The sequence below is a fragment of the Malania oleifera genome, chromosome 12, assembly GCF_029873635.1.
Source record: "Malania oleifera isolate guangnan ecotype guangnan chromosome 12, ASM2987363v1, whole genome shotgun sequence".
NCBI classification, from domain to species: domain Eukaryota; kingdom Viridiplantae; phylum Streptophyta; class Magnoliopsida; order Santalales; family Ximeniaceae; genus Malania; species Malania oleifera.
The window spans coordinates 75,426,259-75,448,255 of record NC_080428.1 but is presented as its reverse complement, the minus strand read 5'-3'; the positions used below and the strand labels follow the sequence as shown (position 1 = coordinate 75,448,255).

Genomic DNA, 21,997 nt, shown 5'->3' with positions numbered 1-21,997 from the left:
AAAAATTCAAAAAAATTAAGAATTAGAAAACCCACATGACAATTTTAACTATTGAGAAAAAAAATTTGTAATTATTGGCGCATAGTGCTCAACTTTATGCCGCTAAAGACAAATTTAAAGAAGTAATGGACTAATAACAACTATTTATAGTTTGCTTTTAGAAAAGTTGTGAGTATTTTTCTAAAGGAGTGTCAATTTATTAGTTATTAACTTTATTTTAACTCCAAAGGAAAAACTATTTTAAGAATAACAATGAAGAAATTCAAAATTTTTTCACTTATTCCTTAAGAATGACGAAGTTATGTTAATTTAGTAGAAATAATAAGAAAATAGTAAAAGTTTTATAAGAGTTTTTTAAAAAAAATAAAAATAAAATAAATTACTTGAATATATGAATTTAAATTCAAATTATTTAATAAATGACTTATATGTATTAATGTTTTGTAAATCCTAAGGTTGAGATTATTTCAAGAATAATGAGAAAAAAATATTAATTAAAAATTATATATATATATATATATATATATATATATATATATATACATGTGTGTATGTATGCCTATATGCAACTAAGATTCGTTGTAATGAATAATAAAATTTTTTCCATATGTGATTGCTCTTTATGAACATGAATATTTATGAATTAAAATTAATAAAAATGGTTTCAACTCAAAGACAATTTATTCTATTTTCTGAAACTTAAATATAACATTTGAAATTATTTTTTGCCATTTTTTTAGAAAAAAATATTGTAAAAAATATAACGACTATACCCACTGGTTTTGTCCTCCAATATTTCATTTCACTTATATAAAATATTTTTTTCCATCTTAGATTGCTCTTATAGTCAAAGTTTGATTTTCAAGAAATGTATGCGAGGCTTAATATAATTATTTTTTATTTTTTTATCTAAACATCATGATTTGGGTTGACTAATTTTTAAAAATATTTTCAGAGTGTTAAAAATTTTAAAAAATATATTTTAAAATCATAATATACATAAGTAGAACTAGCTAAGAAGTGAGTCTAACATAATCCCATCTCTCTGCCTCCACTAGAACACAAAAGCCCTAAGGAATTCTGTCAATATAGCCATGGCGTATAGCTGAAATTCCAAAACGGGGACAGTATAGGTCGTTCCCTTTGAGAAAAAGAGTTGTAGTCATTGTTAAAATCTCCATATTATCTCCACCAAAGAAGCGAACCCCACACTGTTCACCAGTGAACAGCCGGCAAGGATTTAGCATTGGATGCACAAACCCAACTTTGTCTGCTGCATTTCAGAGCACACCGCCATTTTCACTTCACCCAAGCTCTCTCAGAGGCCATGAGGAGATGATCCCTCAAAACCAGAGTTGAGTACTGGAAGCTAGCCTCACCGACTACAAAACAAAAACCTCTCTCTCTCTCTCTCTCTCTCTCGCGTAAGAAAAATGTTTTAAGTGTCGTGGTCTGGTTACATGTGTCAGCTACCCTCCACGAAACCTCCCTTTCTTTCAGTGTTCATCCAGTGGCGTTTTGCGTTTGCTCTCGCACGCATATAGCTGGCCAGCCATCTATGGTTGTTCAACTGCTGTCTACATAACTCTTTGAGTAATTAAACAATTGGGTTCTTCAGTTTACATAAATTCGCGCACGTTCTAGAAGTGCTGGGGAGGGCGTTTCTGGAAGCGGGTGGTCCTTGAACCTCTCGATTTCGCAGTGAAATGGTGTTTTGGGAATTTTGAGACAACCCATCATGGATCTTGAAAGTCGGGTATTGGGAAATAGTGTTAAGGTGAGATGGGTGTTCCCAGATATGCTTAATTTGATCTTTTTGGGCAAACCCGGCAAGGTTTTCTGACCAGATTTTGTCTTGTTTTTGGTTGCAGAAAGAATCGTGGAAGACGGTTCTGACTCTGGCTTATCAAAGCTTGGGCGTCGTGTATGGTGATTTGAGTACTTCTCCTCTGTATGTTTACAAGAGCGCATTTGCAGAGGATATTCAACATACGGAAAGTAACGAAGAGATTTACGGGGTCTTATCCTTCGTTTTCTGGACTCTCACTTTGGTCCCTCTTCTCAAATACGTCTTCATCGTGCTCAGAGCAGACGACAATGGCGAAGGAGGGACTTTTGCCCTCTACTCCTTGCTCTGCCGGCACGCCAGAGTCAACTCATTGCCCAATTGCCAGGTTGCGGATGAGGAGCTTTCCGAGTACAAGAAGGACGGCAATGGATTTGGTTCAGACCCAACAAGTTTTGGGTCGAGATTGAAGTCGACGTTAGAGACGCATAGGGTGTTGCAGAGATGTTTGCTTATTTTAGCTCTGATTGGGACATGCATGGTGATCGGTGATGGTGTTCTTACCCCGGCTATATCTGGTACCGTGACTCTTGTTCTTGATAGTTTTTTAAAATTTGGTGTTTGAGTTGTCTGCAAATTTCTTGTTTGTTTGATTTTTGGATTGCTTCTGCAGTTTTTTCTGCAGTGTCAGGCCTCGAACTTTCCATGTCCAAAGAGCATCACAAATGTAAGAACCCTACCATTTTTTGCCCTGTCATATTTGTTGTGTGCATATTGTAATTCTCTGATATGTATGTTTTAACACACCTTCAAGATAAATGGGTGGATTAGCATAAGAAGTTGAAGTTTTCTGCTTATTTAATGCTTGACTGTTGAGGAGGGGAGTGAAACTTTCGGTTTCATTTTCCAGTGGGTATTGGATTGCCATGAATAGGTTAAGTTGTTGACATTGATGTCCTTCTAACGGGAATAGGAGTGAACCTCAGCTTAGAGTGCTTTGTTTTAAGGTTTTTGCTGCATGTAGAAACCAATTTCTGATAATCCTTATGTTTCCTATTAAACAAAGTTGTAGTGCAGGTTTACAAGAAGAAGTATGCATTAAGGTTAACAATAAAGTGCCTCCACAAGGTTAACAAGAAGTGTGTTATTGTTAAGTTCATTCACCTTGTAGCAGTAGTAGTTCAACGGAGGTTCATGAAGGATTAATTTGCCACTTAGTTCTTTGTGTAATGTTGAAATTATTTCATAATTAATTCCTTGGTCCTAAAAGTTAATAGCCCTTGTCATGCAATATTAAATGGTCAACAACTAGAGAAAGATTAACAATGGAGCACTTCCAGATGGTTAACAAGAAGAAGTGTTTGTTAATATCATGTTCTGACCTTGTAACAGTGGAGTTAAGATGCCACCACAAGGTTAACAATAAAAAGCCAGTGGTTCAACAGAGCTTTATGAAAGATTTATTTGCCATGTACTTATTTGTGTAATGTCGAAATTATTACAGAATTAATTTATTGGTCCTAGAAGGTAGTAGAGCACAGCTCCGCCACCCCCCCAACCCTTATTTTGAATTAGTTATCTTTAGAGTACTTGTATTGAATTCAAAAATTATTGTAGCCCTTGTCATGCAATATTAAATGGTCTACAACTAGAGAAAGATTAAGTAGGCTTGGAACAAGTTGTTTTTATCTATAGAGTAGCAGTGACTGCATCTATTATAGAGTAGTTGTTTTCAACACTGAGACCCTCGACCAAAGTGCTTAAGCTGTTTGATTGAGATGCAAAAATGGTTTGAGATCCCCACCCCCCTTGTGTGAGTCCTTTCATACTCCACACATGGAATATTTGAATAATAACCTTGAGCCCTCTGATACCATCGTAGAAAACCACTTGATCTAAAAACGTAAGCTTTTAGGTTTTAGCCTTTAAGTTAAGCCATTGAGGTATAACAATGGTTTAATTTTGGATGACCCAGTATCCGTAGCATTGCAACTCTATGGAGAAATATAGCCCCATGCCACTTATCATTCTTTGAAGGGAGATCTTATAGTCTTCATTCCAGGATGCAGAATCTTCCTCTACAATCACTCTCTTATACTGGTCCGGCTGTGTTTTATTGTGGTACTGTGTAGCTAGGGCAGTTTACTCCACCTGACATTACCCACTTGTCCAAATATTTTGGATATTAAAGAGTTAAAATGAAAAGGTTGTCATTCAAAATTTTGTGAAGTGTGTCATCATGTTCCTGTAGTCCAATTGCACTATAAATATCTTATTTCATGGGGTTGCATCAATCCGTGATTCTGCATTTATTTATTTTAGACAGTGATAAATTATCTGTGTAGAGATTGATGCTTTTGTTTCCTATTCTGTTTTTCTAGACAACATAATGCATTCCTGAATTTTCAATATTGTGTGTAATTAGGTATATAGACCAATTACAGTTTCTTCTAATTCTTCTGTGTTGATTCCCTCAAACTACATATCCTTTTGCCTAAATATGGGACTTTGTATGTTAGTTTTGTCCATCATATGTTCCATGGCTTCTTCAATATCCTCACAGTCAAGAATATTCTTGCTTTGTTTTTATCATTTTTTAATCATCCTCAGGTGACTCTTAATATTTATGTCCTTTAAATAATCATACTGGTAGTCTATTCTAGCTATTCTCCAGCACCAGATCAATCAATGTGTTGCAGTGCTCATGTGTTTCTTAGTAAAATCAGAACACAAAGTAGTGACCTTAATATTAACAATATGGTTACGCATATTTTTACGGGAATCAACTCGAACTAATGAAGTCAAGATTTAGTCTTGCTACACTTACTTTCTGGATTTTCAGGTGATGCCTTTCTGTTTCTAAATGAGAGGCCTCAAAAGTGCGCTAACAATTGAGTCTCAAATTTTAAGTGCAAAACTAGGGGTGTATATCAATTTTTTCACCTTTTTGACTTGTTTTAATGTTTTTCCCTAGCAATAATTGCCAAGAGCAAAAATTTAAAGTATGATTTTTGTGCAGTGTGTTCTCCCCACCCACCCCCTCTTTCTCTCTCTCTCTCTCTCTCTCTCCTTAATCTTTTTGTTGTTTTTGATGGGTGGTTTTTCGTTCACAGGTGGAATAAGTGTACAGAGACATAAAATTTGAAATTTCATGGGGATGGAAGAATCAATATGATTTTTGGACAAAGGATGTAGCTCTCACACCCTCAACCTCTTGAAATTTTTTGTTCTTGGTTATGCCAGAATTGACAGACCCACTATTTTTTTTACTTCATTAAAACAATAGCTTTACAGAAGATAAATAGAATTATTTGGAATTAGAAGGTTAAGAATAGGACAAGTTGCAGGAAAATTCAGATTGTGATGCATAAAGTGCTATAATTCAATCAGCATGACAAGAAGTTTCAACTTCAGATTGTTGTTTTATGCTCCAATGCCTGTTAAATCTTTTGCGGGTATGACATTTGTCAATGAACCAATAGGCTTTCAAATAAATGTCGGTTGGTTTGATCTTGGCTGGTAGCTAATCTTGCTTCGCTGGGGGCAAAGGTGGCTGCATGTTCTTGTAGGTTCTTGAGCCTCAAAACACTATACTGATGCAAGTTTTATTGAGAAGCTACAGGAACTATTGACTATAGGAACAGATGCCTGCATTTCTTTCTACCATCAGTTCAAATTGAAATCTTGACATGTTAACTCTCTATAATTTATGCAAACCTTCAGGACTAATTGTGAAGTTTTGGAATAATATGTGTTTAAACATGTGACAGTTGTGATCAATAATCTTGATGTTTCTCTAATGCATGTATGATCAATGATTCATATAGGACATTTGCCAACTTTCAAGTTCTTGTTTTCTTAATATTAATATTATTATTGTTATTGCTACTGTGATTTTGATGGAAATTATAAACCAAGTGCTGGGACTCTCTCAAGAACAACAGAACATTTGCTTTCCTTGTATTTGGCAAAATGGTGACTGAACATGCATGCTTGACCAAATCAATTTTTAAAATGTCTCATTTGAAAAAGTTCTCTTTTTTTGCTCTACATGTCATACAGGATGCATTGTTGTTTCCTTGCTTAAGTCATTTGATGTGGCATATGTTTCTGCTGATGAATTTTGTGTTTTGTTTCTTTATGGTTGGATGCTTACATGTCTAGATCTCTTAAAAGTTTGCCTCTAAATATTTGATCATTGACCTGCATTTGCATTTAGCTTGTACTGCTTTACTCTTCTTTTACTTCCATAAGCCTCTAGTTTAACATGGCCTCCTTAATGTTCTAATGTTGCAGACATAGAAGTCCCTATTACATGCACTATATTGATAGGTTTGTTCGCCCTCCAACATTACGGCACCCACAGGGTTGGATTCTTGTTTGCACCTGTGGTCTTTACGTGGCTTTCGTGCATCAGTGCTATAGGTGTATATAATATTTTTCATTGGAACCCTCAAGTGTATCAAGCGCTCTCTCCATATTACATGTTCAAATTTTTGAAGAAAACCCAAAAAGGAGGTTGGATGTCCTTGGGTGGGATTCTGTTGTGTATAACTGGTAACTATGCATATCCGATGGCTATATGTAATTTTCATACCATTTTTAAGTGGCATTTTTATTCTTTTCTAAGCCACTCTTTTGTTCTTCCAGGTTCGGAAGCTATGTTTGCTGATCTTGGGCACTTTTCACAGTTATCAATCAAGGTACGTTGTGTCTGGGTTTATACATATATACAAGCATGATACCACTACACATGTGTGCATATATATATATGCATGTATGTATTTGTTCAATAATTTTTCAGAAGCTGTGTTTTCTGATATTGGACACTTTTCACATTTATCAATCAAGGTATCTAAAGTCAGGGTTATACATACATGCAAGCATGATACCACTGCATATGTGTGTGTATTTATATTTATTTATGTATTATATATATATATATATATATATTTTAATTTGTACAAATTACAACCAGATTGATTATTAGGTATATTCTGTGATTCAATTCTCAATTTTGTGTACTTGTAACATTGTAATAAGGCTATATTTTATCCTTTCTACTGATGTAATTTGCACTGCATTTTTTATTTTTTGGGAAATTTATTTTGGTGTAGTGTTGTTCACGTTGGTCTGCTTGCCACTTTTCCTAAGCCATCATTTATAGTCTATGTAGTTGCTTGCCCTTGTCTAAGGCTCTGAGCTAATTTCACTAATGTTAGTCTTTGGGACAAACTTCATTGAATGTTTTTCTCCTTACTTATTTTCATCTTCCTGTTAAGAAAAAAGAGTTCCATGTATGGAGAAAAGGGAGGATGTCTTAAACTTTTGAAAACTTCTGTTTCAGTTGTCCCCACCTCATCAACCAAAAAGAGACCACTTATCAGTCGAATGTCTTCATCAAACTTCTTATAGTTAATATCCATTGAAGTGTAGTTCTTCTTAATAGCTGTTTTAAATTTGCAAAAGTGTATCTCCAAATAAAATCAAAATTTGAGAATCTAATAGCCAATACAAAATGTGAACAAAAGATCTATCAAGAAATCCTAAGATAGAATACACTTGGTGAAAAAATGTTAAAAGGAAGACATTTTGCGAAGCTTTCATGGTTTATATTAGTTTGTTTGGTTGTTGGAATTTCATTAGTATATTCAAAAGCTGATTTACAGGATCTCCTGTTTTATTTGATTTTTGTTTTTAACTCATTGCTGCTGAATGTTGCAGTGGTGTTTCCCACCTCTCCCTCTCTCTCTTTCTCATGTATTTGGGTTTTGTTTTCTTTGGAAAATCAGTGCAGTCAAAAGAATTGTGTGCACACAACTTTTGAAGTGTTTAGACCCATTGACTAGTTGCAAAAAAGCAGGGGTAAGTGATGCGGAACCCCAAGAATGAACGTCCGGAGACCCCAAATCAGATTTATCAAAACCCCAAACCCAAAATAAGATTCGACCTTGACCTATTGCTTAACGTGAAGTACAAACCAAGAATATCAAATTAATGGATGAACGTCACGAAGGTAGCACATTTGATTAGTTCGGTGAAAGTTCAATGAAGAACTTGAAGAGAAATAAACCTTACTTGGAATTGTATTCAGTCAAAAAAATATATTCCTCTTTCAATACAACAGAGAATTGGCTACTTATAGAAAATAAAAGAAATCCATGACATCAGCCCGGCCAATAAAAATAGGCTATGACATCAATTTGGCCAATAAAATAGCTCTACATAATCTTAAGCATGCCATGTCATTTAATGAAACATGTGCAAGTCACATGCCATGTGCCATGTCATTTAATGAAACGTGCAAGTCACATGCCATGCTTAATTGACACAATTGACTCACTATTTGGCCCATACTTGAATTAAAACAATAAAAATTCCCCAAACAGCCCCTTTTGGCTTAAGATTCCAGCTTCACACGTCTTTAGACAATTTATTATCTTAGGCTCTTCAAGAAAGTCCTTTTCTTTAGTGTCCATGGCCCCCATTGACTCTTATTCAAGCAACTTCTCAATTAGTCGTTGCGTAGCCTCCTTGACCTTCTTGGCTCTAGCTCTTGTGATGGGTTCGTTTGGCATGTGCAGATCATCCTGTGCAATCAGAGCTTGTTGGTTCATATCAGTGAGGGCACGTACGCTGTGACTATCCTCTCCCCACCCTCTCAAAGTGGGGAGCCTTGTGGCTAGGGGACGCCCGACTAGTTGCAAAAAATACATTTTTGGGCTTGGTTTGTGGCATAAAGGTTAGTCACTTGTTGACCATCTGTGATGACACACCTACCCTCCACCTTTGCTCCAACTTTATTTAATATGGTCAACTGGCAATGTTTTCAACCCAAAAAAACCAGTAGTCACTTGTGTTCTTGCGACATCTTCATTAAGTCCTTTGCTAGTCAAAAATCCAAAGCATGATGACTAGATTGCTTATTAGAGTCGGTGCTATGAATGTTCATATAGTTTAAATAGAGGGATCCAATTCAGCATAGTGAGCTTGACATTGCATTTTCTAATCTTCGTCCATTTAAAGGAAAATTTAGAGGAAGCATCTTGGTTTGTCAAGTTTCATTTTCTTAATTTACTATGTTTGTGAACAAGTTATCCTATTCTTGCTTCTCTTTCATTTTACTTGTACAAGTTGTCATGAGACGAGAATATGCAGATGGGATTAGAACAGACAACTCACAAACACTACTTTGTCTAATAAATATTCTGGATTCTGCAGATTGCTTTCACTGCTGTGGTCTATCCATCATTGATCCTTGCGTACATGGGACAAGCTGCTTATCTATCTCAACATCATGTTATCGAAAATGATTACCGAATTGGCTTTTATGTATCTGTACCAGGTAGGTGCTATGAGTCATTCTGTTAGAAGATATGTTATTTGAACTCTTAGGTAAGTTTTATCTAATTGATGAGACCCCATGTTAATGTATCAGAGAAACTGAGATGGCCAGTTCTGGGAATAGCCATACTTGCTGCTGTAGTAGGAAGCCAAGCCATCATCACTGGAACTTTCTCGATCATTAAACAGTGTTCTGCTCTCAACTGCTTTCCAAGAGTCAAAATAGTCCACACATCATCTAAAATGCATGGCCAGATTTACATCCCGGAGATCAACTGGATCTTAATGCTCTTATGCTTGGCTGTTACCATAGGTTTTAGAGACACAAAGCGCATGGGCAATGCTTCTGGTATGAAAATTTATGCAGATATTGAAGTAAATGAAAAAGTTTGTAAGAATTTTAACCCATCTATATTTGACATTACATACTGTGGAATTTGCCTCATTCACTTTCCTGAATGGAAAGTTTAAGGGTCCGTTTGAAACTTGGAAAATGTGAGGGAAAGGAAAGGAAAATATAAAGAAGGAATTCACTTTTTCATGTTTGGTTATCAATGAAAGTGAAGGAAAATAAAATATATAGTAAATCAATGAATAAAATTTTAATTTTACATGTGATATACATTTAATTTCTCTTAAATCTTAATCATATTAGAATTAATCTTTATTTGTAATGTTACTTGATGTAGAGACAAAATACAATGGAAAATAGATTTCCTTCTTATTTTCCTTTTCTTTCCTTTCCTCACACAAAATCCTTGATCTAAACGGGGCATAAGGGAATTTGCTTTCATTCCTGGAAAAGCCACATGTATTTGTTAAAAAAGACAGCTGGTACAACTTTTTCCTGTATAGTAGTTTATTTAGGAGATTCACACTTGGCTGTGAGGAAAGCCATCATCAATGAATAATCTTCAATTTTGCAGATTTGGCTACTGCCATAAAGCTTTTCAAAATAGAATTTGCATGAGGTGAAATCTGATGTTCCAAAATCTAATAGTAGCCTTTTTTTCTTATGATGCTTTGCTCCTAGAATAGTGCTGGGAAACCAGCAATTTTGATGGTGTTGAGAACTTGAGATTTATAGAAATGGGTTGAGATGTGAGAGATTTTACCACTGTAGCATCAGGAATTATAAAATCAGGTTCATGGGTTATCACCCTTTGGATTGAATGAGCATTGACTTTTTTTCTCCTTTTAGAATGTCTGGTTTGTATACACATACACTGCATTTAGGAGCATAGATTTTGGACCTTAGATTTGGATTTGGGTGGATTTGGACAAATTTCAATATAATTTTATATTACATTTTATCCAAATCCTACGCCTCTCCAAGCATAGGGATAGAGTATTTTATCTACATGATATACTGAATTGGAGTAGGATTGATCATTTCTCTATCCTGTAAGTTTGCATACTGTGTGCGACTTTGTGTACCCTTGTATATACACGCATGCACACCCTTTGTCTAAAGTGCATAGTATGCACATGTGCATGCGCACACACCCAAATGGGGAAGGGTACTCATATCCAAAACCCGGCTAAGTATGCGCTTGTATTTTTGGATCTTGTTATTACTGAAATAAGTATACAACAAAAATGTAGACTCCTAATCGTAAATAGATTTGGGTGGATATTCAATTCAATAAGCAATTATAGTATGATACAATACATGGTATATTCTCGCCACTTGTTTGAGCTTTTAGTTTTATGATATCTGAAACTTACCTTACTCATTGCTCGTCTAACCTTTTGGAACAGGTTTGGCAGTTATAACTGTCATGCTGGTTACCACCTGCTTAATGTCTCTAGTTATTGTCCTTTGCTGGCACCAGAGCGTCTTTCTTGCAATTTGCTTCATATTCTTCTTCGGCACAATTGAAGCTCTCTACTTCTCAGCTTCTCTCATTAAGTTCCTGGAAGGAGCATGGGTTCCCATTGCCCTTGCATTCTTCTTCATGATAGTTATGTATGTGTGGCACTATGGAACACTTAAAAAGTACGAATATGATCTCCAAAACAAGGTCTCCATCAACTGGCTGCTCAACTTAGGTCCTAGCCTGGGCATTGTAAGGGTCCGTGGCATTGGCCTTGTACACACTGAGCTTGTATCTGGAATCCCAGCAATCTTCTCCCACTTCGTTACCAACCTTCCAGCCTTCCACCAGGTCTTGGTCTTCCTCTGCATCAAATCTGTACCAGTTCCACATGTCAGACCAGGGGAACGGTTCCTTGTGGGCCGCATCGGTCCAAGAGAGTATCGGATTTATCGGTGCATTGTTCGATATGGATATCGTGATGTTCACCAGGATGACTTGGAGTTTGAGAAGGATCTTGTGTGTAGCATAGCAGAGTTTATACGGTCTGGGCAGGTGGGTAACAACGAAGTGTTTGGAAGGAATGATGATAAAATGACTGTCATTGGGACATCATCCAGCCATTTGGAAGGGATTCAAATGTGCGAGGACAATGTGAACGGAGAGATGGCTGGCACATCAGAGCTCAGGGAGGTACAATCTCCTCCGCCAGTGATCAAACCTCCTAGGAAAAGGGTTAGGTTTATTGTACCAGAGAGCCCGCAGATTGACACAGGTGCACGGGAGGAGTTGCGGGAACTGATGGAAGCAAGGGAAGCTGGGATGGCATACATAATGGGGCACTCGTATGTGAAGGCAAAGCCAGCATCTAGTCTGTTGAAGAGGATTGTGATTGATTTTGGATACGACTTCTTGAGAAGGAATTGCAGGGCACTGGGATATGAATTGTCTGTACCCCATGCATCTACCCTGGAGGTAGGGATGATGTACCATGTATGAAATTCATTTTTCCCCAGGTATAGAGTGATGATAGTGTATTCTGTACATGCTGTTTTTAATATTATGCAATAGCCATAATATTTTTATATGCAATGGTAAAATAGTAATGGTACCCTTCAGTCTAGCTTTCTCCATTCCCATGGAGACTCTGGGGCATTTGATTTTGCGGAAGTGTAAAGCATTATGCATGTTGAGTTAGACCAAGCTCTTCACCTACTTTTCTTTCTTGCTGCCATTCCAACTCCCCCCATCAAACCAACCCAACCCAACCCAAAAAACAAAAAACAAAAACAAGTAAGCTCGCACAAAGTTCTCCCCATCTCGATCAACAGGCACTGCAGCGATCTTGTTGATCCATTGTGCGCTGGTTAGGAAGATTTACACAATTGCATCCAGCCCGAGATGCCGAAGTGCTTATGCCACATGGCTGCAGGGCCAACTCTTCGCATGAGTCTTTTTCTTTTTTGCTTTCTTCTTTTTTCCAAGAGAATCAAAATTTCTATCAAACTTAAAAATTGTTAACATTACATGTCCTTCTACTACTTAAAATGACTATTAGGTAGTTGGGTCAAAGCTCCCTTTCCAAGTATGTAGATTTCCAAGACGTCTCCTGCCAGACTACCACCTCTGTGATGTGGGACTAACCCACGCCTCCATGAACATGACCTGACAATGAGAAGCGGATGAGTGGATGACTTGATTTGGTTAATCAAACATGATTGATTGAATGGATCTATTGTACCTTTTTTTTTTATTACATAGGTAAAATCTCTTTCATCCATGATGGGTCTATGGGAAAAATAAAAAAAACTAGTAACCATCACTTTTTCTATAATGGGTTGATTTGTGTACTAAATGTCTAAGGATTGATTTGTATACTAAATGTCTCCTTTACACTTAATCTATAATGGGTTATTTTTTCTTATTTTATTTACCAAGCCAATTTTTTTTTTTTTATCAGGTTAAATATATTGATCAAAGGTATACTTACATACACACTGAGCGTTCCCAGGCTAAAAATATACATCAAAATCGGGCATAATCGGGGACCAGATATGGCCAATCTTAGGAACTTGCTAAAACACTCCAAAGCCTCATTACAAGTCAATCAAACAAGATACATATCAAATTTAGCAAAAACAGCCCTATAAACATATTTTTTTATCACATTAATCAATTCTATAGGAGAGATTACAGTATTTTCAAATCTACATCTATTCCTAAAGTGCCAAATAAAATACATTGTCGTAGCAAGAACAATTTTTTTTTTTCCGGCCGCATGGACACCATTTCCTTTCGCCTCTTTATGAATCCATTTGGTAGCAGCCTTAATGGTAGACATAGTTCGCCTCAGGCCCACCCATCCTTTAATTTCTCTCCACACTTCTTCCAAAATTTTGCATTTGAAGAACAAGTGATCCTGAGTCTCCACCTCATCCTTACAGAACACACATCTCAGCTCAATTCCTTCCACATGCAGCCTATCACAAGTAGGAAGTTTTCCTTTAACTCCAAGCCATAGGCCAAAGGCATGTTTAGGTAAGCTTCCATTGAACCACACCCCTTTCACCCATGGAGTTCTATGATTTTTTTCCCTCCAGAACTCATATATTTGTTTGGCTTTATTTCCCCACTTATTCATCAACTCAATAGCGAGATCAGTGCTACCAACTCTCAGTACAATCTGGTTTTTCAACTCTACTAACTTCTTGAAGAGGAACGAATCACCCTTGTTTGGGGAAGCATCCCAAATTTCGGAATCCTTCAGGTAGAAGTGGTGTACCCATTTTGTCCACAAGCCATCCTTTTTTTAGTGAATATTCCAAAGAGTCTTTGTTAAGATGGTGTTGTTTCAGTTTTTTAAATCCAGGATACCCAAACCACCTTCAGCTTTCGGCACACAAACCTCCTTCTAGGCCACAAGAGATCTTTTGTTTCCACCCCATAAGAAAACTCTGCAAAGCTTGACAACATGATTCAAAATATTCAGAGGAATCAGGAAAATCGCAAGCCAAAAGCATTCCATGCCCTGCACCACAGAATTAATGATCTCAAGCGTGCCAGCATAGGATAACGTGTGACCTGGCCAACACTTGAGCAGATTGGAAATGTTGTCGATGAGGGGTCTATAGTGAACTGAATTCATGTGATGACCCAAAAATATATATATATATATATATATATATGATTAAAGTACAATAATAATAAAATAATAAAAATAGTCATTAAGTTAAATCAATACAGAAGTGTTTTTCTGTAAGATCCTTGATTCTATGTTTGATGCCTAAGAAAGACCTTGTCTTAGCGAGTGCTCAGAGACCATTGCGGCTCAGTCGCTCCCTGGAGGTCGGCCTGGTCAAAATGGAATTTCATAGGATAAACAGGATAGACACTATTTGTGCACGTAAATAAGTATATATACATAAAATAGTGTTTTGACAGACATAATTTGTCGAAAATACATAATAAGATAATAATAATATAGGTATCATATGTGGGGCCCACAAGACTATGTGGGGTCCACATAAGTCCCGGAGCCACAAGACATTGTTTATATACGTAAATAAGTACATAAAATAATGTTTTAACTGATATAATTTGTAAAAATATATGATAAAATAATAATAATATAGGTATCCTATGCGGGGCCCACAAGACTGTGTGGGGCCCACATGAGTCCCGAAGCCGTATGGAGGTTTTCACAAGTCTCAAAGCTATGTAGGATACATAAAATCGTATAAGAGTTATTGGAGTTACGTAAGATCCATTTTGGTCTCAAAGTTGTGTGGGGCCCACAAGACCATGTGGGGCCCACATGAGTTTTCAAAATTTAAATTTAATTCTTATTCAAAAATAAATAATAAAATAAATGATTACTAAAAATAGTTTAAAAGTAATAATAATAAGAATAATAATGATAATAATGATAAAGAAAAATAATAAAATAATAAAATAATTAATTAACTAATTGATTAATTAATTAGGTAAGTAATTAATTAAAAATTTATTGGGAATGGTGGCAAGCACTCCCACATGGCCTCCATTCCCATCCCACACTCAACCCATACCTTACCCATACCTTGCCCATTCTTTAATTTTTAAAATTTTAATTTCAACCCATCTTCCCACACTTTTATAAATTTCATTTCTTCCCCAAAATTTTCCTATAAATAGGGAGCTCTCAACCTTCATTTTTCACAACAATTTTCCAAGGAAGAGAATGATTAGTGAGTGAAAGAAATTGTGGTGGAGAGAGAATTTTTAAATAAGTTCTCAATCACCCACTCTTTCCGATCTCATTTTTTAAAGATAGTTATTGTGTTCGTAGCACGCGGTAAAAGAAGAAGGTAAGTAAATTTTGATTATGTTAGTTTCTTTTTATTTTAAATTCATACCCGAACTTATTTTGTACGTAAATTTTAATTATGTTACTTAGTTCCACAAAATTTCCATGAGTTTATTTTTACGCATATTTAATTATACCAGTTCTATCTTTAATATACTTGCATCTATTTTTGGGTTAAGAAATGTTCCAATCCCTTCGGGTAAATTTTCAGCATTTCTTTCTATTCAAAAATAAAATTATATATATTTTTAACACAAAAATTGTGTGGCATGAGTTTATTTTTACGTTACATTTTTTATGTAAATATGAGTAAAGATGAGATTTTCACGATATTATTTTAAATTGCATAAATTATAATAAGATGATTTTCAAACCCCTTATGGCAACGAAAGTTCAAAGTTACAGATGCTCGGTACCGCAGCTTAAAGTTTATACGGATCAGAGTGCACCCACACTGTTTACAGAGTGGTTATTTATGTTAGTGGATTTCTCCTGAGTGCACACCTGGTTCCGGACCAGGACTTAATAAGGAAAATCTCACTTAAAGTTTACGTACGTTGATTTAGTTTGGTCGGCCAGCCAGCTAAGTCCAGTCTTCGGACCGCACAACCCAGTCATGAGGGTAAACATGACTTACGGCAAACAGGCCTAAGGGTGGTTTTTTATAATATATGTTTATACATATTTAATTACGTGTACAAAGTTACTGATGATTTGAAGGAAAAGTGTAAGTTTACGTGAAAAGGATCATTTTGGTACTTAAATGACGATCTAAGGAAAACGTATAAGGAAAAGTATATGTATGTTTATCATTAAATATTTTTACAGTTTTAAAGTTAAAAGTTTAATTTAGCAGTTATAGTATATGATTGTAAAAATTTACTGTTGAAATTGATGACAAAAGTTTTATGCAGAAATTTTTAAATTTATGTTTATTCTAAAAGCAGTCTTGAAGTTATAGTATTAAATATTATTTTACGAAATTCTTTAAAAGCTCATTTTGGCCACACACTAATAATAATCTTATTTACTTACTGAGCGTCGTCTCACCCCAATCATATTTTATTTCAGATAACTCTGAAGGACATGTCGGAAATCAGGCTTAGCAAGCATGCGGGTGGAGATTAGAAAAATAAAAATTTATTTAAAATATAGTATGATTTCAGATATTTACGTTTGTGTAATTTTCTTCTTTTGAAATAAGTGATTGTAACATGAATAATTAGCGCTCTGGTTTGAATAAAATTGAGTTTATTTGCTTCCGCTGTAAATTAGTAGTAAAAAGTTAATATCCCAGGCCCCTCGGGGTCGGGGTGTTACATTTGGTATCAGAGCAATAGGTTATAGGTTCTGTAGACTTTAAAGAAATAATTTTACCAGAGCATAGGATATAGGTTCTGTATAATCTAATATATAAATTTTATCAGAGCATAGGTATAAAATATGATTTGGGTAGGATTGGGTAGTTTAGAATATTTATTTTAGTTTGTTATATTATTATACGCTAATAATAGATTTATGATTTTAAAATAACATTTGATCATTATTTAAAAATGGATCCTAAAGATAGTAGCATTGGAGGAAATGAGATTTACGTGAAGGCTCCCAAGGATAGGTAATAATTATAAATTCTCTAAGAAAAATAGTAGTATTATTGAAGACACGTTAATTAATTTAAATATGTTATTTATGTTTGTAGAAACACATACCCATATTAATGATTTATAATTAATTGTCAAATGCATTAATAATTTAAATTTTTTTATATATAAATATAATAATAATATATGAGATTTAATTATTTTCACTGTTGTTATTTTCACTAAATATATAAGAAATAACCCATTAGACCCTACTGAATTTAGAAGTGCTACACATACAAATAGAAATGAGTAAACGGTCTATTATGAAATCTGAATTTACCCAAATTTTCTTTACATGTATAAGTTAGATATGAATATGTATTTTCTTTTTTACATCACATATTCAGTTATCAACAGAACATTCAAGCTTAATTTAGGAAAATATATTTTAGCAAAATCTTCAATTTTAATTTTGTATTAATTTATAAGGAATTAAATATAATTTAAATATTATATATATTTAAATTCAATATATATATAATCCCTTAGCATGTGTAAGTTAAATATATATATATATATATATATATATATATTTTCATTACATATTCAATTTCCATCAAGTATCCAAGTTTAATTTAGGAGTACAAATTTTGATGAAACCTTTAATTTTGTATAAATTTATAAAAGTTAATACAACTTAAAATTTTCTATATAAAAAAAAAATTATATATATATTTTTTAATGAAAGCAATATAAAAATTTACTAATTTCCTTCAAATAACTAACCAATGTCAAATCATTAATCGGCTAAACATGCCCAACATTTATTTGATCTAATAATAATAATAATAATAATACTAATGTTAATGGAATATATATATAAGGGGTACTCTTGTAGTTATAAAAAAAAAAAAAAAAAGGGGGCCTCATGGGTGGAAATCATCGGCTATAGCTCACTTACCCCCGAAGTAAGGTCAGGGCATGAAACCACTTGGGCGTAGTGGGGACTCGAACCCGCGATCACATGGATGCACGGCCGGTTCCTTACCACTAGGCCACCCACCCAAGTGGTGATCTAAGGATGAAATTAATTATAGTTAAAGCATTAATAAAGATGTAAAAACATAAAAAGAACCTAGAGTTTGCAAATTTTGCAATACGTGTCACTCGCTCAATTTCCGCGACACATGTCACTATCTCTCGATTTGTGCAAAACGCGTTGCTCAATATCTGTGACACGCGTCGCTCTCTCTCGATTCTTGTGACACACGTCGTTCTCCCTCGATTTGTGCAAAACGCGTTAATCGATATCTGTGACACGCGTCACCCCTCTCGGTTCTCACGACACACATCGTTATCCCTCGATTTGTGCAAAATGCGTTGATTGATATCCATGACACGCGTCGCCCTCTCTTGATTCTCGTGACACATATCGTTCTCTCTCGATTTGTGCAAAATGCGTTGCTCGATATCCGTGACACACGTCGCTCTCTCTCGATTTCCACAACACGCGGTCATCCCCTTATAAAAAGGGTACGCCCTCCTCGAACTCTAAGCATCACAGTTTTCTATCATCTTGAACAATCACATTTCGGTTTGTAGTGATTAGCTCTTCCCAACTTGTCTCTTAGTTGTCTCATTACTCGAAAATGTTGCCAAATCACCCAACTCCCGAAGTTGCTGAGAGCAGCACTAGATCGTCGATTCAAAGATGGAAACCCGGTAAGGCACAGCTGGAGATTCTAGAGGAGGTCTTCCACAACAGTCAAGGGGAACTCCCTTCAGTGGAGCAAACTATCTTGCTTGCAGCACAACTCCGACGGTATGGTCCAATCGAGCCGAAAAATATACGTTTTCGGTTTGAGAACCGTAGGCGTAGGCGGGGATCAGTTGGAGAAGCCACTATCTCAACTATTGCCCCAACAATTCTCCATATCACCTCCTCCGCCACTACCGACCCAAGCAGTGCCCCTGCCATTCTTCCAACCCTCTTCCCTATCGAGAATATTCCGACTGTGAAACTTACAACTAATATCTCACCAATGAGCCATATCCCTTACAATGGCAATATCGCAGTCACCACACTAAGGGTTTCGGATAATGCTGGCCTACTTCACCATTTCAAGGAAACCCGATTCGCAATGAGACTCATATATGGGCCACCAATAACTCGGGAAGAGAGCAGCTCTTCCTCCTTCGCCGAACAAATGGGCGTCCTCTCCCTTTTTCCGACCCAAGCCGGCGACATTATAAGAGGTCAACTCTGCCAAGAAAGAACCCAAGCGGTTAGCAGTGACACCGCTAGTACTGCGATAGATGTTGACGTTGATCTAAGGCTCTAAAGGACAGATCTCGTATATTTTTTTTATTTATTTATAGGACATGTATAATATATATACATATATATAATTATCCTTTTCCACATCTTCTGAATTTCTTTTCCATTTCAACCACTATTAGACCGACGATTCACACTTCAATTCCCAAAATAAAATACTTCGTCAAATTGACTCTTAATCTATTATAAGACTTAATTAAATCATTAATCGATTTACTCTTTCTAATAGCGCAAACCAATTATACAGTACTCATTTTAAATTAGCAAATTTCGAGGACGAAATTTTTATAAGGAGGGGAGATTGTGATGACCCAAAAATATATATATATATATATATATATATATATATATGATTAAAGTACAATAATAATAAAATAATAAAAATAGTCATTAAGTTAAATCAATACAGAAGTGTTTTTCTGTAGGATCCTTGATTCCATGTTTGATGCCTAAGAAAGACCTTGTCTTAGCGAGTGCTCAGAGACCATTGCGGCTCAGTCGCTCCCTGGAGGTCGGCCTGGTCAAAATGGAATTTCATAGGATAAACAGGATAGACACTATTTGTGCACGTAAATAAGTATATATACATAAAATAGTGTTTTGACAGACATAATTTGTCGAAAATACATAATAAGATAATAATAATATAGGTATCATATGTGGGGCCCACAAGACTATGTGGGGTCCACATGAGTCCCGGAGCCACAAGACATTGTTTATATACGTAAATAAGTACATAAAATAATGTTTTAACTTATATAATTTGTAAAAATATATGATAAAATAATAATAATATAGGTATCCTATGCGGGGCCCACAAGACCTTGTGGGGCCCACATGAGTCCCGAAGCCGTATGGAGGTTTTCACAAGTCTCAAAGCTATGTAGGATACATAAAATCGTATAAGAGTTATTGGAGTTACGTACGATCCATTTTGGTCTCAAAGTTGTGTGGGGCCCACAAGACCATGTGGGGCCCACATGAGTTTTCAAAATTTAAATTTAATTCTTATTCAAAAATAAATAATAAAATAAATGATTACTAAAAATAGTTTAAAAGTAATAATAATAAGAATAATAATGATAATAATGATAAAGAAAAATAATAAAATAATAAAATAATTAATTAACTAATTGATTAATTAATTAGGTAAGTAATTAATTAAAAATTTATTGGGAATGGTGGCAAGCACTCCCACATGGTCTCCATTCCCATCCCACACTCAACCCATACCTTGCCCATTCTTTAATTTTTAAAATTTTAATTTCAACCCATCTTCCCACACTTTTATAAATTTCATTTCTTCCCCAAAATTTTCCTATAAATAGGGAGCTCTCAACCTTCATTTTTCACAACAATTTTCCAAGGAAGAGAATGATTAGTGAGTGAAAGAAATTGTGGTAGAGAGAGAATTTTTAAATAAGTTCTCAATCACCCACTCTTTCCGATCTCATTTTTTAAAGATAGTTATTGTGTTCGTAGCACGCGGTAAAAGAAGAAGGTAAGTAAATTTTGATTATGTTAGTTTCTTTTTATTTTAAATTCATACCCGAACTTATTTTGTACGTAAATTTTAATTATGTTACTTAGTTCCACAAAATTTCCATGAGTTTATTTTTACGCATATTTAATTATACCAGTTCTATCTTTAATATACTTGCATCTATTTTTGGGTTAAGAAATGTTCCAATCCCTTCGGGTAAATTTTCAGCATTTCTTTCTATTCAAAAATAAAATTATATATATTTTTAACACAAAAATTGTGTGGCATGAGTTTATTTTTACGTTACATTTTTTATGTAAATATGAGTAAAGATGAGATTTTCACGATATTATTTTAAATTGCATAAATTATAATAAGATGATTTTCAAACCCCTTATGGCAACGAAAGTTCAAAGTTACAGATGCTCGGTACCGCAGCTTAAAGTTTATACGGATCAGAGTGCACCCACACTGTTTACAGAGTGGTTATTTATGTTAGTGGATTTCTCCTGAGTGCACACCTGGTTCCGGACCAGGACTTAATAAGGAAAATCTCACTTAAAGTTTACGTACGTTGATTTAGTTTGGTCGGCCAGCCAGCTAAGTCCAGTCTTCGGACCGCACAACCCAGTCATGGGGGTAAACATGACTTACGGCAAACAGGCCTAAGGGTGGTTTTTTTATAATATATGTTTATACATATTTAATTACGTGTACAAAGTTACTGATGATTTGAAGGAAAAGTGTAAGTTTACGTGAAAAGGATCATTTTGGTACTTAAATGACGATCTAAGGAAAACGTATAAGGAAAAGTATATGTATGTTTATCATTAAATATTTTTACAGTTTTAAAGTTAAAAGTTTAATTTAGCAGTTATAGTATATGATTGTAAAAATTTACTGTTGAAATTGATGACAAAAGTTTTATGCAGAAATTTTTAAATTTATGTTTATTCTAAAAGCAGTCTTGAAGTTATAGTATTAAATATTATTTTACGAAATTCTTTAAAAGCTCATTTTGGCCACACACTAATAATAATCTTATTTACTTACTGAGCGTCGTCTTACCCCAATCATATTTTATTTCAGATAACTCTGAAAGACATGTCGGAAATCAGGCTTAGCAAGCATGCGGGTGGGGATTAGAAAAATAAAAATTTATTTGAAATATAGTATGATTTCAGATATTTACGTTTGTGTAATTTTCTTCTTTTGAAATAAGTGATTGTAACATGAATAATTAGCGCTCTGGTTTGAATAAAATTGAGTTTATTTGCTTCCGCTGTAAATTAGTAGTAAAA

At 35.0% G+C, this 21,997-nt stretch overlaps 1 protein-coding gene across 2 annotated transcripts; it reads left to right on the top strand.

The window, feature by feature from the left end:
- The first annotated feature begins 1,028 nt into the window (after window positions 1-1,028).
- Window positions 1,029-12,070, top strand: LOC131144340 (potassium transporter 6-like). Of its 2 annotated transcripts, none has more exons than XM_058092920.1 (8): window positions 1,029-1,777; window positions 1,872-2,364; window positions 2,460-2,513; window positions 6,083-6,343; window positions 6,437-6,489; window positions 9,008-9,131; window positions 9,225-9,479; window positions 10,892-12,070. In XM_058092920.1, the coding sequence occupies exons 1-8, from the start codon at window positions 1,739-1,741 to the stop codon at window positions 11,944-11,946; spliced, it is 2,334 nt and encodes a 777-aa protein (XP_057948903.1). In that variant the 5' UTR covers window positions 1,029-1,738; the 3' UTR covers window positions 11,947-12,070. The 2 variants fall into 2 exon arrangements, with proteins under 2 accessions (XP_057948903.1, XP_057948904.1); XM_058092921.1 differs by having other exon boundaries at window positions 1,041-1,777; window positions 6,119-6,343.
- The last annotated feature ends 9,927 nt before the right edge of the window (window positions 12,071-21,997 follow it).